Below are 15825 nucleotides of genomic sequence, written 5' to 3'. Positions count from 1 at the left end.
GTTTTATAAAAACGCGAAACAAAATATGTGTGATAAAACGCTTGGAATAGAAATCGTTCAAACGAATTAAAATTATGAATCAATATTTGATTTAACATGTACAATAGGTGATGACAAGATAAACAACCCTTAAAGATTAAGTCTCTGTAACGTACAAAAGTAGTTTAGAAATGATACTCTTGTTAAATAATGAGTGCAGGCTGATTTATTTTGCACTCAAGTTTACTTTTTTGTAATTAAAAAAAAAATGAAAGTTCTTTTTATTTGAGGAAAATTTTGGGGGTAAATTAATATCACACTAGCTACCCCCGAGAAAGGTCATGGTTATTAGAAATGAAATAAACTGGGACATTGTCTCTTTGATCTTCTAAATCCACTTATTTCATAATCAAGAGACAAGTGTCATCTTTGGTATCAAGGGGATAATTTTGAATGTACTTGAACCATTATATAATTTGGTATTCAACTACGTAGCATTATAAATGGATTTTCGACCCACTGTGTACCAGGTAATACACTTGTTGATTTGTACAGATTTTTTAAAAATTTATTATGAGAAAATCCCAGATGAACATTATATGCATTAATTATTCTAACAGCGTAATATATGTTCTATCAAAATGTTAGTGTTTAAAATTAGTTTTGAGAATAGTTCCATTTCTTTCCATAAAATTAACAAAATTTACAAACTTTGCACTAGTAGTTCTTTTTATAGCTTTGCCTCCGGAACCATTCTACTTAGACTAGCTCACTTTTGATCTCAATCTCACCTTTCCACATAAATTTCTTGTGTAGATGTATGTATTTGATCAAAAATTAGCCCCGTTAAGTTTTATGGCCCTGTACCTGCCTTTTTGTAGTCTAAGACTCTGAGAAATTGATTCTCTTTGCTTGTATTTTAGTTTACAATAGGCAATGGGTTTGTGAGGCTGGGTCTCCAACAAATTAACCGTCAGGTTTGCTTTATACTTTGACATATGATATTTTAGGGCATCAACTAACACTCGAAAAGAAAAAAATCTATTAAAACTACTTCGGAGCAGGAAAAGAGACGCCGGTCATCAGACGGGACAACGCCCAAGCCACAACAAAAACAAGTGAAAATGGCGGCGAACTCACCCGAAAGCCCCGAAGGCTCTGGAGGTATGTTAGATAGAATGACTGTCATTGCGGAAGCTATCGATTCACTCCAAAAAGGTCAAAAATCACTTCAATCTACTTTGGACAGCAAATTAGATAAATTTAGTAAAGAATTTATGTCCAGCATTGGAGACAAATTCAAGGCTATGAAAAGCGACTTCGACTTAGAGCTGGGTAAACAACAAGCCCAAATAGATACAATGTCACGGACCGTTGAGCTCATTATAAAGCGTCTAGACAAAGTTGAAACCACAGACCGTGCGGAACCAGAGTTCCCTCGCGAACACGAGCACACTGCCAACACAGTCAACGACCCCGAATTAACTATCATAGCTACCAACATCACTCAACTGCCAAATGAAAACATTTTTGACGTTGCAACTGAACTTATCAAATCGGTGAACGACGCGGTGACGGTAGTAGACGCAGCCCGGTTAAGATCGAGGAGAATCGGCAGACCCGGCTTGGTTAAGATTAGCTTTTCGAACTTGGAAGAAAAAAAGCAGGTTTTGAGAGAGAAAAGAAAATTGAAAGAAAAAGATCAATACAAAACTGTTTTTCTCAGAGGAAGCAAATCACATACTGAAAGAATTTTAGAACTCAATGCTCGTACATTACTGAGAGAAATGCCGAACGGAAATCAGTTTCGTATAACATCGAACGGTCGAATTGTTAAAAAGACACCGAGGTCTACAACCTTAAACCCAGAACCACGATTCGGGCACGACGATCACGACGATCACGACCCTGATTATTAGGACACTACCCGACCCCTCGGTAAACCCTATGTACAAATTGGTCATTTAAATGTATGAGGTTGGACTAGAGCCAACACAGAACTGAGACAAGAACTAATAAATAAGTCAAATTGCGACATCATCAGCGTCAATGAAACCCACTTAACTGAATCAGAAGAAATATACATGAACAATTTTGATTACATTTGGATAGGATCAAACAGGAAAAACATTCATATTAAAGCACCAAAAGGGTCTGGAGGGGTGGGTTTATTAATTAAAAAGTGGATGTTTGAAACCTACGATATAGAAACAATAGATAACTCATACGAAGGGATTCTTGGTGTTAAATTCCAAAACAAGCAAAATGACTTTGAATTTGTGATATTCTCGTGCTACCTGCCACCTGAAAATTCTCCATGGGGACGAGACTCGTCTTCTTTCTTCACACACCTATTAACTCAAATGTACCAACACTATGATATAGACTCTGTTATTATTTGTGGAGATTTTAACTCGAGAATAGGAAAAACACAAGATGGTAATGAAGGCACAGACGAACTACCACCTAGAATTACTATTGATAACACTCAAAACCAGCACGGCAATTCGTTCTTGGAATTTTTAAACGATAGTAGATGCTGTGTTCTAAACGGTCGCTACGGCAATGAATCGAACGAGTACACGTATTATTCAACACGAGGAAAATCAGTAGTAGACTACATCTGTGTACCTCATGATATTTTCAAGCAATGCAAAAATTTTCGCATTACCAATTGCAAAGACTTAATAGAAGAATTTAATTTATTTCGATTGCTAGGAGAGAAATCTAAAAGTCCCGATCACGCATTGCTTTCATTTGAGCTGGCAATAAATGCAGAAATTCCGCACCTAACAGCTGATAAATGTTTAACCCCAAATGCGGCAAAAAACCATCGCTACAAGTTGCGCCAAATTCCACCTGACTTCATGAAATCAAACATAGCAACAAGTGCCATTTCACGCTTGATAACCAACATTGAACAAAGCAGATCAACACAAAACCAGTCCGACGACTTATACAATGCCCTCTGTAACATAATAATAAAAGAAATGGAAGATGTGATCCCAAAGTTTGATTGTACAGCGAGAACCCGTAAGAAATTCAAATATCACAAACCGTTCTGGAATGAAGAACTTACCTCTTTGTGGAAAATAGCTAGAGAAAATGAAAAGAAATTCCTGAAATGCAAACAAAATCACAGAGAAAAACAAGAACTACAGAAAAAATTTAAATATTCGCAAAATAAACTTGACAGAAGACTCCGATATTATGATCGAAAATGGCGCAAAGGAGAGAGTTTAGAAATAGAAGAAATTTCGGTGAAAGACCCGCGCAAATTCTGGGACAAAATTAAACACTTGGGCCCAAAGCGAAAATCTAAAATCCCGTATGAATGCTATATGGAGGACGGTAGTGTAACAACGAATCCTGAATATCTTAAACAAAAATGGAAATCTGAGTTCTCCAATCTCTACAACCCAAATACGGACTCCTCATTCGACTCCGAATTTAGAAATACGGCTATTATCCAAAAACATGCATTTGAACAAAACATGCTTGATCCATTATACATCTCCAACTCAGAGCTTAACAAAACTATAGATATAAACGAAATAAGGAATATCGTACTAAAAAATAAAGACGGGAAATCTACAGGAATTGATCAACTGCCAAATGAAGTACTAAAAAATGACACTGTTATAAAAGCTCTGCACAAAATGTTCAACTTTATGTTTGAAAATCACAAAATACCGACCATTTGGAAAAAAGCGATCATATATCCCATATTAAAAGACCCAAATTCTGACCATAGAATTCCACTGAATTACAGGGGCATCAGTCTACTCTCGGTCATATCCAAAGCGTATAGTTCCGTTTTAAACAACAGATTAACAGCTTACCTAGAAGACAACGAACTCTTAGTTGATGAACAAAATGGTTTTAGAAAAGATCGAAATTGTGAAGATCACGTTTTTACTCTGAACAGTCTAATACAAAATAGAGATACCACGTTCGTTACATTTATTGACCTACAGAAAGCATTCGACACGGTTGACCGGGATCTACTACAATACAGGAGTGGACGGTCATTTTTACAACAATGTTAAATCTTTATATCACAATACAGAATCTTGTGTGCGCATAGGAGATCATCACACCGCATGGTTTAACTGCACCTCCGGAGTTAGACAAGGAGATAACCTATCGCCAACCCTGTTTGCCCTTTTTATTAACGACTTAGCTAGGGAAGTTAAAAATACAAAAAAGGGAATCCCTATTCATCATACTGATGTTGGAATTCTTCTATATGCAGACGATATAGCTCTCATCACTGAAAATGAAAGAAATATGCAAGACACTCTTGACGTTGTAAGTAACTGGTGCAAAAAGTGGCACTTACAAATCAATTTAGCAAAAACAAAAATCTTACATTTCCGAAAACGAAACAGTAAAAAAAGCAACTTTACATTTTACATAGGAAACACGAAATTAGAATATGCATCAGTTTATAAATACCTCGGAGTGTTATTTAACGAAAACAGAGACTTTAAAAATAATGCCGAAAATCTTTCTAAATCTGGAGGACGAGCTCTTGGTTCCTTAATATCCAAAATCCACAGCTTGAAGGACATTGGGTTCACTACGTTTGAAAAATTATTTTATAGCTGTGTCGCCCCGGTAATAGATTACTGCAGCGGAGTATGGGGATACCAAAACTTCCATTCACTGGACCAAGTGCAGGACCGAGCAGCAAGATATTTCCTGGGAACACATCGTTTAGCACCATTACTAGCCGTACGAGGAGAAACCGGATGGGCCCCTGCTAGCTCCAGACACAAATCTAATATGGTCCGCCTTTGGAACAAATTTCAGACAATGGACAACAACAGGACGGCAAAACAAGTTTTCATCTGGGATCAATGCCTTAACAACGAAAGGGGATGGAACTGCCAACTAAAAGCTGTGCTAAATTCCGTGAACATGTCAAATATCTATACTAACGCAATATGCTGTGACGTCCAACTTTTTATCCAAAACCAACACTCGACATCAGAAAACATTTGGTTCGCAAATCTTCAAAACTCTCCCAAACTCAGAACTTACCGTCTCCTAAAGCAAAACTTCTCAACAGAAAATTATCTTCTCATGAACATTCCAAAAAATCAAAGATCTGCCCTAACTCAGCTCCGATGTGGAATTCTCCCTTTACGTGTTGAAACTGGACGCTTTCGAAATGAACCTTTAACTGACAGACTCTGTGTTTTTTGTAATTTAAATGAAATTGAAAATGAAATTCACTTCATCCTAAAATGTACATTATATAATGATTTACGAAATTTACTTATTAGAAATACCACTGGCTCAACAAATTATGAAGAATTTGAATTATTCAGAACTTTAGTATGTACTTATCCCCGGCAATGCTCTCAATTTATTATTAATGCTCTAAAACTAAGACAATCAAAATTTTCACGTTGACTTTTAAATATGTAATTTATATAACCAGTGACATATAGGTCCGATGGGCCGGGTGCTATTATCTTGTATTATTGTTTCACTGTATTATTGTAACATGCAAAATGCACATGTCACTATAATAAATGATTTACTTACTTACTTACTTACTTAAATATTTTGGCTTTAAAATTTGAGCATTTTCCTATATTTTTGTACAGAACTCTTCTTCAGAAGGGGATTCATATACAATAAAAATGGCCACTACCATCCCTCCTCTTAATGACATCTTTAATTTTACGTGTTTTCTGTCCTTTTGTAATAATAATGAGTCTTACATCGAAGAGAGAAAAAAAGGATCACATTCTGTTAAATTCATTATAGGAGTCGATTCTTGAAATTGCATGATTAACTGTTTAAATTAGAATGTTTCATAGATGTGTTTTTTTTTATTTACTCAGCTATGTTAATTGTGTGTTTCTCACTTTTAATGTTTTAAACAAACCTTTTAATTAAATACTCTTTTGTAATTGATGTATTCGTAATTGGTTATTTATCACATGAAAATAGAAATATATTCAAATGATTATCAATTTAATATTCAATGCTTATTATAAATTATTAATAATAAATCTAGCCACTTACTGAAACTGACCGATATATTAATACTGTCATGTACTCTAGTGTTTGTTTCCTGGGGAGGGTGAGCAATTTCAGTTTATCCGGAAATTTCCCGACTTTGTCCTACTCTAGCTTTATATTGGGTACACAAACACATGTACATTAATTTGAACATCCTTTTCTCTTCCTGGTGGAGACGTATTTTAATAAGAATATTTGTATCTTTAAATAATATATTATTTGTGGTTAAAATTATATACGCGGTTTTCATACAATAAATACTTCGGATATCTTGGTTTTCATGCCCTAAGTTATTTATCATACAAATTTTAAAATTGTCTCCTTCGATTAATCAAAGGAGCCAAGGCCTGTAAAAATTGTTCAGAGTGTTTATTTAGAATGGACACATGGAATTAAAACGAGATAACCATCATTTGAAATGCATAGCTGGTTTTGTTCTGTTCTGGAATATATTGTTGTACAAATTAAGTGTACTGTTCTTAAAAAAAAAAAGAACCGGGTCGTTAAAATGTGTAAAACTATTTTTTCATATTATTAATGCTTCGTCAGGTTTTCCTTGTTGATTCGTGTTATTAAGTAATAATATTTTGCAGTTGATTTAAGAAGAAAAAAACAACAAATATCCAGTGTTTTGATTGGTCCATAATATATATCTTTGCTAACTATGTTAAAAGGAAACGCTTTCTGTTCTGTTCCGACGTCGTTAAGTGTACTGTTATGTTGACAGGGTTTGCTCAGCTCCAATGTCGTTTAGTGTAATATAGTGTAAAGTATAGACCAATCCACGTTTTGCAAAAATAATGGGTTTAGTTGTTTACCTTTGCGGGGTCAACCAAAATGACAAAGGGGAAAAATTCAGCGTTCATCCATTTTAACGTTTGCTTTAATATTTCTAATTGCGCACACGGCATCGCTTAAGTATTAAGATATCCCTCTGGATTAAAACAATGAATTGTGGTGAGAATTTAGTTTGGTCGTGGCTAATTTAAGTTGATAACCACTTGTCAACCATTAAGATAGCTGGATGGCCATTTTTATACTATTTTGATCTACTCAGAAGAGGACAATCGTTTTCAGGGTTATTTACTGATGGTTATATGCGGTCATCTCTAGTTAATGAAATTAGGCCCTTAAGAAAACACATCTTTTGTTGAAATGGGTTTTAAAAAACCGGGCTCGAAAACATCAAGGGCCTCAATCCTGAAGGCTGAATTCTTCAGAGTCGGATTTTACAAATCTAGCTTGGAAACATCATTTTTTCACAGTGTTAGTGCTTACAAATGGTAGATGACCCGGCAAAATTTCTGTCCCAGGGTAGGGGCCCTCAATGTTTCAAACCCCGATGATTACACTCTCATGTTAGTAAATAGTGTACCTTTTTTGGGCCCCGAATCTCCCCCCCCCAAAAAAAAAACCCCCAAAAAACTAACTAGAGATCACTACATCACCATTTTCACAGAGGAAGTACATGTAGTTCAGCATAAAGATATGACACTGAAAGTTTCATTTTCAATTGTAGGGGCCCTCGATGTTTCCGATCCTGATGTTTTTTTTATCCTGTTTTAATGAATATTGAATTTTCTTTGGGGCACCAAATGTCTTAAAGTAGAGATAACTACATTATATATTTTTTTGACAGTGGTAGCAGCTTTCCACTAGTGTATATCCCCCTAAATTTCAGGCCCCAAATTGGAATAATAAATTTTGAATTGCGAACTTCGTTCTAGAATGCTGTATTCTTTTAAATTGCGAATAACGATTAAGAACTTCGTTTCATCGTTTCAAAAACAGATTGCCTAAGAAGATGAAGATAAAGATGAAGATAAAGAAAAATATTCAAATTTTAACCTAATAATAACATTTTTCTCTAAACGATAGTTTCCAGCTTAAAAACGTATTTTATAGACTTAAGGTATTTTATCGCTAAACTGTTGATCACCCATCCTCCTTAATGTTTGTAATTTGTTTAAAGTCAGTAGATCTTGTATTAAACATTGTAGATTAAAAGATCTTAAATATTTAATACAGACAAATCTTGAGAATAAATCAATAAATACTTGTTTTACACATCAGACTTACTGCTATTAAGATATAAAAGGATTTTAAAAGATATTGCATTACTTCTTGCTCAAATAACCTCGGAAAACCTCACTTCAAATCAGGAAACCTTGTAAATGTCAGGGAATATCCCTTGTCTTCCCGAATGAGACATAGAAAGGGCGGGAAGCATTGGATCATTACATGTATTGTTGTTTTGCGGTTCTAACTATACCTAACGATCGATTTCAGTAACTATACTCATTAACAACAATTTAACACCTCCCAACAAGGAAGATTATTCAGCTACAGACATATTTAGTTCGAAACCTGTTTATATACTGTTATTGGATATAGTTTGAATGATTTTATTAATTTGAAAATTATCTATATTGTCAAAATAAAACTTGTTAATATTTTGAACGATTTGGCTAAAGAGATAAGTTTTATATGAGCAACGTATTACATTTTCCATGTATTATATTTACCTTAAACCCTTTTCATTTTCATTTATTAAATGTGTTTATACAAAATTCCAGGTATACATATGATCAAAGTTTGTTTGTTTTTCTAATTGTTTTAATGAAACTGAAAAGAATCCTTGACCTTTTTACACACAAGAACATTAATAACTGTTATAACAAACTGTTTATTGTTGACACATAGACTTTTGTTTTCATGCTGCAGGTGATTGACAAGCTAGCAGACATCCATTAAAACACCTTTTTCCGTCTGCCAGGGTGATAAAGTCTTTTGTTGCGAAGCAGAGAGGGTCTGTGTTCTTACAGAACATCAGAGACTCCGGGGTCGGTGTTGGACACTCACATACTAGTTTGCAGGCCACGGGGCACCGCTCACCATTTATGTACTCATAAATGAACTCCTGGCGACAGTTCTCCGGGGGTCGGGCACAAGGGGGAGGGAAACATTCGCGGGGGCGGTAGCGTCTGTAACTGTTACAGTGACCAAGCTCCACAACTATGTGTCAGAGAAAAATAAAATCCCATGTAGGTTTGATAGAAATATAGATGTGTGTCACTTCTTCTGATAGAGAGTGGACATTATGTTAAATAAAATATAAAAATCTAATTTATGAAACATATGACACTTATTTCTATAACTATAAGATAAAACGAGGATACAAATATTCACAATTTAAGATAATCATAGAAAAAAAAACCTTACACATATCTTAACTAATAAAGATTTATGGTTTGATTATTAAATTTTAAAATGAGGTTAAATCAGACGAATAAAAAAAAGAAAGAAAAGACGTTTGCTCGACATGTACTTTCAGGTGGTATGGGATAAACAATAAAATAAATTGTAATTATATAAGTAGTTTCTTTCACGGTATTGTCAACTAACAGCGTAGCGCAGAGGGTTGGAGTGTGTGCTACTAATCTGTAAGTCAAGAGTACAAATCCCGATTAGGATTTTACATTATTTTTGGTCAAATATTTTAATAAAAAGAAAATTCTAAACAAATGAAAGTAATCTAATTATAATGTACTTTAATCCACATTAATATCAACAGATGTCCCATTCCACCTTAATTGAATTAGAGAAAACACCAGCAGAATACAGAAATTTTAAACACATGACGGGTTTCACAAGCTTTTGGATGATAAAGCCTCAAATAGTTTACTAATTACAAACGGTACATGTACGTTTTTCAGATTTTGAATTTAATACATTCATAATTTATGCTATGGGCTATGATTGTTTCCATCTGTGAATTTCAATGAAACGGCATATTATTATGCTTAAATTATTATTGACAACTTACACATGTATATAATTTACACGCCAAAAATAAAACTGCAAATAAACATACCGAAGAAAATGGCCAAGCAAAGGAAAATTCCAGTGAAAGGGGTCATGTTGTTGTTCAACTTTCCTGTTGAAATGATTCAACTAGCTGTATGGTGATCTATTTATGTACAGGTATAATTGACAGAAGTTCTCTGAACTGGTTAAACTAATGTTTTCCCCTTTTATTTACATTCAGCTTGCGTCCATACATAAAGGACAATGTATTCTAATGACGCAAATTATGTTTAACAAGTAGTTGACCTGTATCACTCTACTGTCAACTAAACAGATGCACACGAATTTATACACAGGTTTAAATTTACTGTGAAATCATTATAGAATGCTCATTGTCGAAATATTAAAAGAACACACTAGAATAAATAATTGCCTCGTGTTTTTGTTAAAATGTAAGTCTATTATTAGTTTGTTTTAAAGAAATAGAATTGTTATCGTTTCTATAAAGGCCTCATTATTATGGAGCATACGTTACCTAATACCGGATGCAATGTATATGCATTAAGTGTCTTGACACCTATCGGTAATGCATCAGGTCTTCACACAGGAGCCTAATGCCCTAATAGGTGACCCAACTAGGAGGCCTAATGCCTTCACGGGGAAACCTAATGATATTTGATGTCTAACATTTATGAAGTCTAATGTAAAAATTCAAATTAATTATACATTAAGATTAAATTAAAAGTTTATTACGTAATGCAGACATCTTTACACCTGTCATACCGACAAGTATGTGATAAGGATCGGTAACAGGTGTTTTAGCTCTTAGTATGCATTGTTTTGGAGCCGTGTGCTTTATATTCGATATTTTTGTCTCGTGTGCAGATAGCTGCCACCTAAATAGTTAATTGAAAAACAATAAGATAAAATTTAATATTTTGAAAACACTTAACAAAAAATGATTGTGTGTAGTAAAATTTAAAAGTTATATGTTACTGAGTCTTTTCTCTACAAAACTCAATTTCCTATTATGTGTGGAAGATATGAAACTCAATAAACGCAGTATTGCAGAAGTTAAATCTAATTTGTAAATAGATAGTTTCTGGTTTATGAGGCATGAAGGTTGCAAGCGTTAAAGAATCTTTTTCTACAGATAGAGCTGAATTGTACCTATGTAAAAATAGGACAATGGAAATTAATTTTTAAAAAGACAAGATGTATTGCAGATTTGCATCATGTGGGTTAAACCAATTAATGTCATAGACCATTAGACCATTCAAGATTGTTCGAAAAACAACCAGCTTATAAATCATAGAAAGATTCGTCACAAAACCATATAGACTCATTGAAAATTACGTAACATTGATAAATCGACGAATTTTGAATTAATTTAAAATTTTAATTTTTTCATGTTCAAATCCTGAACATTGCTGCTATTTCTTTGCGTAGAACCTCAATTTGAGAACAATATATAATTGGGTTGACAGCACAGTTCAAATTAGAAAAGCCGAGAAGCAATATTATGTCCAGGTGAGACGATACGCCTTTTAAACCAAGCACAACGGCAGGTATAATGGATATCAAAAACGTTGTGAGGATAAGGCTCACCGTCTTCATAGATTTCACCATTCGTTTCTTCATCCGGATTTCTCGTCGCCTGTTATCATCCATGTTTTCCAAGTTGCAGTCTGTCTTTCGATGTAACTTGTATACTTTCCATAATGTGACAAAATAGAAGAGAAACGTTAGAATGGCGGTAAGGGCTTGTACCGAACTAAAAAATATCGCATACATGGTGTTGCCCATCACAGAGTTAATATCACAACCTTGAACTACAGATGACAAAATGGATGAATTCAAAATTAAAATGATTATGCTTGTTACAAGGAAAAGAATGTACTTTCTTTTTCCATTCCAGAGAAGATGATCCAACTTGTTTTCAGTAACAACAAGGTAGCGATTAAAACAGATGAAAAATGTTTGGACTAATGACGTCATATAGTTCCAGGAAATAACACAATAATGTACAGCGCAAAGTATATAAAAGTCTTTATCACTGGAGTCATTATTTACATGTACAATCACAGTACCATATATGATGACGTTGAGTCCAAATACGAAGTCGCAGACCGATAACGAAAGAACCAAATTGTAGTGTGTGTTTTCCCGTAGACTTTTATTTCGAATGGCCGCCAAGACAATTACAAAGTTCTCAACGGTTATTGCAATTCCAATGACAGTAAAAACAGTATGTTCTAATAATTTCAACATCGTATTTTCGCTACTTCAACAGTCGATTGTTGTTTTGTTTACATTTATCAATGTTCTTATCTGTGTGGTTATTAAAATTTAATCTACCACAAAAGGAACAGAGAGAACTGCATTGTATAATTCTAACCAGAAATCATAAATACTCACAGCGGCTACATACGTGTGTTATATTCCTCAGCAGAACTTTAGTTTTCAACGTACTATGAAACTTTTGAAATGATTTCGTCTCATTAAACTTGAAAGTGAAACCACGAAATTACTTTCCTTTAAACCGCTGATATTACCAGTTGGGAAAGTTTTACATCCACCAACTTAAATGATTCCAGTCTATTGTCAAAATAAAACACTAAAGTATTCCATGGACTTTGTCTGCAAAACTGTAATTCAATGCACAAAATATGAACACAGGTTTTATTGCTCTATGCTTTTAGCAAACTATTTTCAATTTCAAAAATATAACTGAATTCTCTACCATAAGAAAAAAGTTTTCATCGATAATTTTATTTTGATTGAATGTTATCTTTTATTCCAAGAATATGAACAAGCTCATAACAATGGCAAATAATGCTAAATTCTTTTAATGGTTTTCAAATTGCTAAAAACATCGATAAACTCTAATCAGGTTAAACTTATAAAAGCTAAAACACAAAAGCATGATTCTGAAAAGGAAATAAAAATTCCAAAATTCTGGGATTTTCTTCCAATCTTTGCATTAACATTAATTGTTTATAAGTGAAAATTTCTTCAAATACTGAAATATCCTAATTGTGAAAGTCAGCGGAAGTATGAAGATATATCCGATTAAAGTTACACGTTCTTGTAAAAAGCTTTGCCGACTATACACTTGCATCAATTTAATCGGGATTAAGAATTCTGCGGGTGTTGTATGATGTATTATACACTTTTACAGAAGGAAAACACCAATTTAATTTACCTATACATAATTTTCATGCACCTGTAATTTCAATCTTTTACAACAACGTGCTTTTGATATAATAATTCTGTGAATATTTTTAAAAACCATTCGGGATTTTCTCTAGCTTGCGTTTTAAAGAAGTAATTCAAACGGAACGAAATAGTAACACTCATGAAAACGTGTCTCCCATCCCCTAAAAAGGTCCGTAAAAAAATGTTAGGACATCTGAAATATAAAAAATATATTTCAAATGTAATTAGTTGTAGTTTAAACATTTGGATCCAAATTGGACTTGATAAGGACAGATCTGTTTGATTGTTTAGGTATTTTCTCAGACGCTGGTACGTGAAGAAAACTATATGTATACAACTAATACTTTCAACATAAGAGAAAAGGAACGGAAAAAGAATAGAATATTTTTCTCATGCATGGAATTTCACAAAGGTTTTACGATTTTGTTTTAATGATATATTCATATTTAACAAGTCTTTAATGTAGTACAACACAGATAAGCTTAAATTTTCCTATTGTTTAATTTTTCTGAAATTTTGATATTTAGTTATTTGGAATAAAATCTATTACCATGTAAAATTGGGGTTAAAAAATGACGGGACAATATTTGCTCACATTGTCTCAAACCTACCAATTGAATCTCTTTTCAGTGGAGAGTAAAATGAAATAGTCATCGTTAGAATTTGCTATGCAAATAACCTACTCTTTAAGGTGAAATAACACACCTGGAAAAAGTCACTCAACTTAGCAGTAATTTATTTGACTATAAAAGATATAATAATAAATAAACTGTACATATGTCAAATAAGCAAAATTTTGCAGTTTGGGGAAAAAAAGTATAAAAATGTCAATTCAACCCAAAAAAAAGCCAATACAGGATACGTACTCGGTATGCACGGATCATACTTTCCTACTCGATGAAGTAAGTTACGCGTTGCCGTGGATAAAGTCATTTTAATAAAGCGAAAGGTCGTTTCTATCAGAGGTAGTCCTTTCAGTGATGATGTGTTATTAAAACTTTAAAAGATATTACAAATGCTTGCACTGCTATTTATAAAGGAGACCTTTTTGTTAATTACAGTAACTTAAATTATAAATTCTAACTGGTAACTTATGGTAATATCTTAAGTAATGTGAGGTAAAATTAGCACTTGTGAATCATCTTTAAGACAAAAATTTGCAACACTTAACGGTCTCTTAAAAGCAAATTTAACTGTTAAAATTTAAAGTTTTAGTAGAATGATTGTCATGATCAAGTCATGAAAATATATATATTAACATAATGAAAATTTGACAGCGGGTTTTAGATTAATTGAGTTTTAAGTATTTTTGACGGAAGTGAAAAATTGATAAAAATCCAAAATGACGTCATCATATTTGACCTTTATCCTTTTGATATGACCTTGAAATTGTATGGCCCTAAAGTTTGCACACTAATGATGGTTGTGTTAAAATTCAAGGTCTTTAACATGAACAAAATACAAGTTACACATTTCTAGATAATAGATGACCTAATTGTATAAAAATTGAATGAACACCATTCGAATATAAGTTTCAAAATTATCAAAATACGCTGTACCTCAATTTTATTCTGCCCTGAGTAATTTATGGGCTTCAATTATGTTATTTCTTAAGATAATTGATCAAATTAACTTTTACATACTATAAAAATATTGAGTATTTGAGGAAATATTTCAAATAATTAATTTCATGGGTGTTTGGAACTACTAGTACCTTAAGTAATAAACAAATCTTTTTCCAGATAAATTGATTATTATTAAATTTACATCTATAAGCGATTTTTTTAATGAGATAAATAATAAATTACGAATTTCTGAATGCTTGAATGAAAAGAGGCATTACTTATTTTTTTTAATAAGTAAAAATCTTAATCTGAAGGTGTTTTTTTTTTGCAGCAATAAGATATCGCTTTACCTTAGTGACGATATATAAAAAAATACTAATATTTAAATCATTTTTTAAATATTTCATCTTAATATTCAATTGTCGATAGTCTGCATATAAATTTCCGAATGTTTGCGACAAGATTTTTTTAAAAAGAAGTTGGCTTACCTACAACAAAAAATGCAGATACTCTCAGTTTTCCGTGTTTTATTCAAACCAAAACACTAAAGGGTTTAAAAACATTAATAAAATAATATAAACTAAATAAAGAAATTTGTCAGCAAAAAAGTAACTTGATAAACTTTTATGTGTAATAATGAAAACAATTGTGAAGTTTTTACTGAAAGAAACCATTTAATATCTTAATAAATATATTTTAAACTGTTTGAAAATTGATATCAAAACAGGACTACGACTAACTTCACCTCACCGTTAATGTGTTTCTTTCTTCAACTAGGGTCAGAAACAATGTAATACAAAGTAAATAAATATAATCGACTGTTAAAGTATTTAAACATTGATGGAAAATTTATTGTGTAAATCATAATACAGAATAATATTCAATGTAACTTATATAAAGAGTTTTGCAAAGTGTTTTCATCATGAATATTCAATGCCCTTTTTCTTGTTCATGGCCTTTTTGATCTTACTTTGAGCTGAGCGATTTGTTCATTTAAGGTTTAACACAATGATTAAGTCAGATAAGTTACGGTTGTTCATTTTACTTAGTTATCTTTTCATCTTTTCCTGATTTTCATATCATTTCATAAGGGAGTATATTTATGCTGTATCGTTTGATTGATCATTTACATTTTCCAGTCATTCTTTAATACACGTTTTCATTTTAAATGTACCGTAATATTTTACTTTCTCAAGGTGGCGGTCCTGTCTATCTA

At 32.8% G+C, this 15825-nt stretch overlaps 1 protein-coding gene and 1 long non-coding RNA gene across 2 annotated transcripts; one reads left to right on the top strand and one right to left on the bottom strand.

Moving 5' to 3' along the window:
- Nucleotides 1–3715: 3715 nt before the first annotated feature.
- On the top strand, nucleotides 3716–5550 carry LOC136272320 (uncharacterized). Its single transcript, XM_066073748.1, has one exon. It carries the CDS (start codon nucleotides 4270–4272, stop codon nucleotides 5398–5400), a length of 1131 nt encoding a protein of 376 aa, XP_065929820.1. The 5' UTR covers nucleotides 3716–4269; the 3' UTR covers nucleotides 5401–5550.
- Nucleotides 5551–8684: 3134 nt separating this feature from the next.
- Nucleotides 8685–10171, bottom strand: LOC105335213 (uncharacterized). Its single transcript, XR_004597559.2, has 2 exons — nucleotides 9893–10171; nucleotides 8685–9033 (listed from the first exon to the last, which is right to left on the bottom strand). It is a non-coding gene; the product is annotated as an uncharacterized lncRNA (long non-coding RNA).
- Between the last annotated feature and the right edge of the window lie 5654 nt (nucleotides 10172–15825).

This window comes from Magallana gigas, chromosome 10 (genome assembly GCF_963853765.1).
Source record: "Magallana gigas chromosome 10, xbMagGiga1.1, whole genome shotgun sequence".
Taxonomy (NCBI): Eukaryota; Metazoa; Mollusca; class Bivalvia; order Ostreida; family Ostreidae; genus Magallana; species Magallana gigas.
This window is presented reverse-complemented; position numbering and strand designations above follow the sequence as displayed.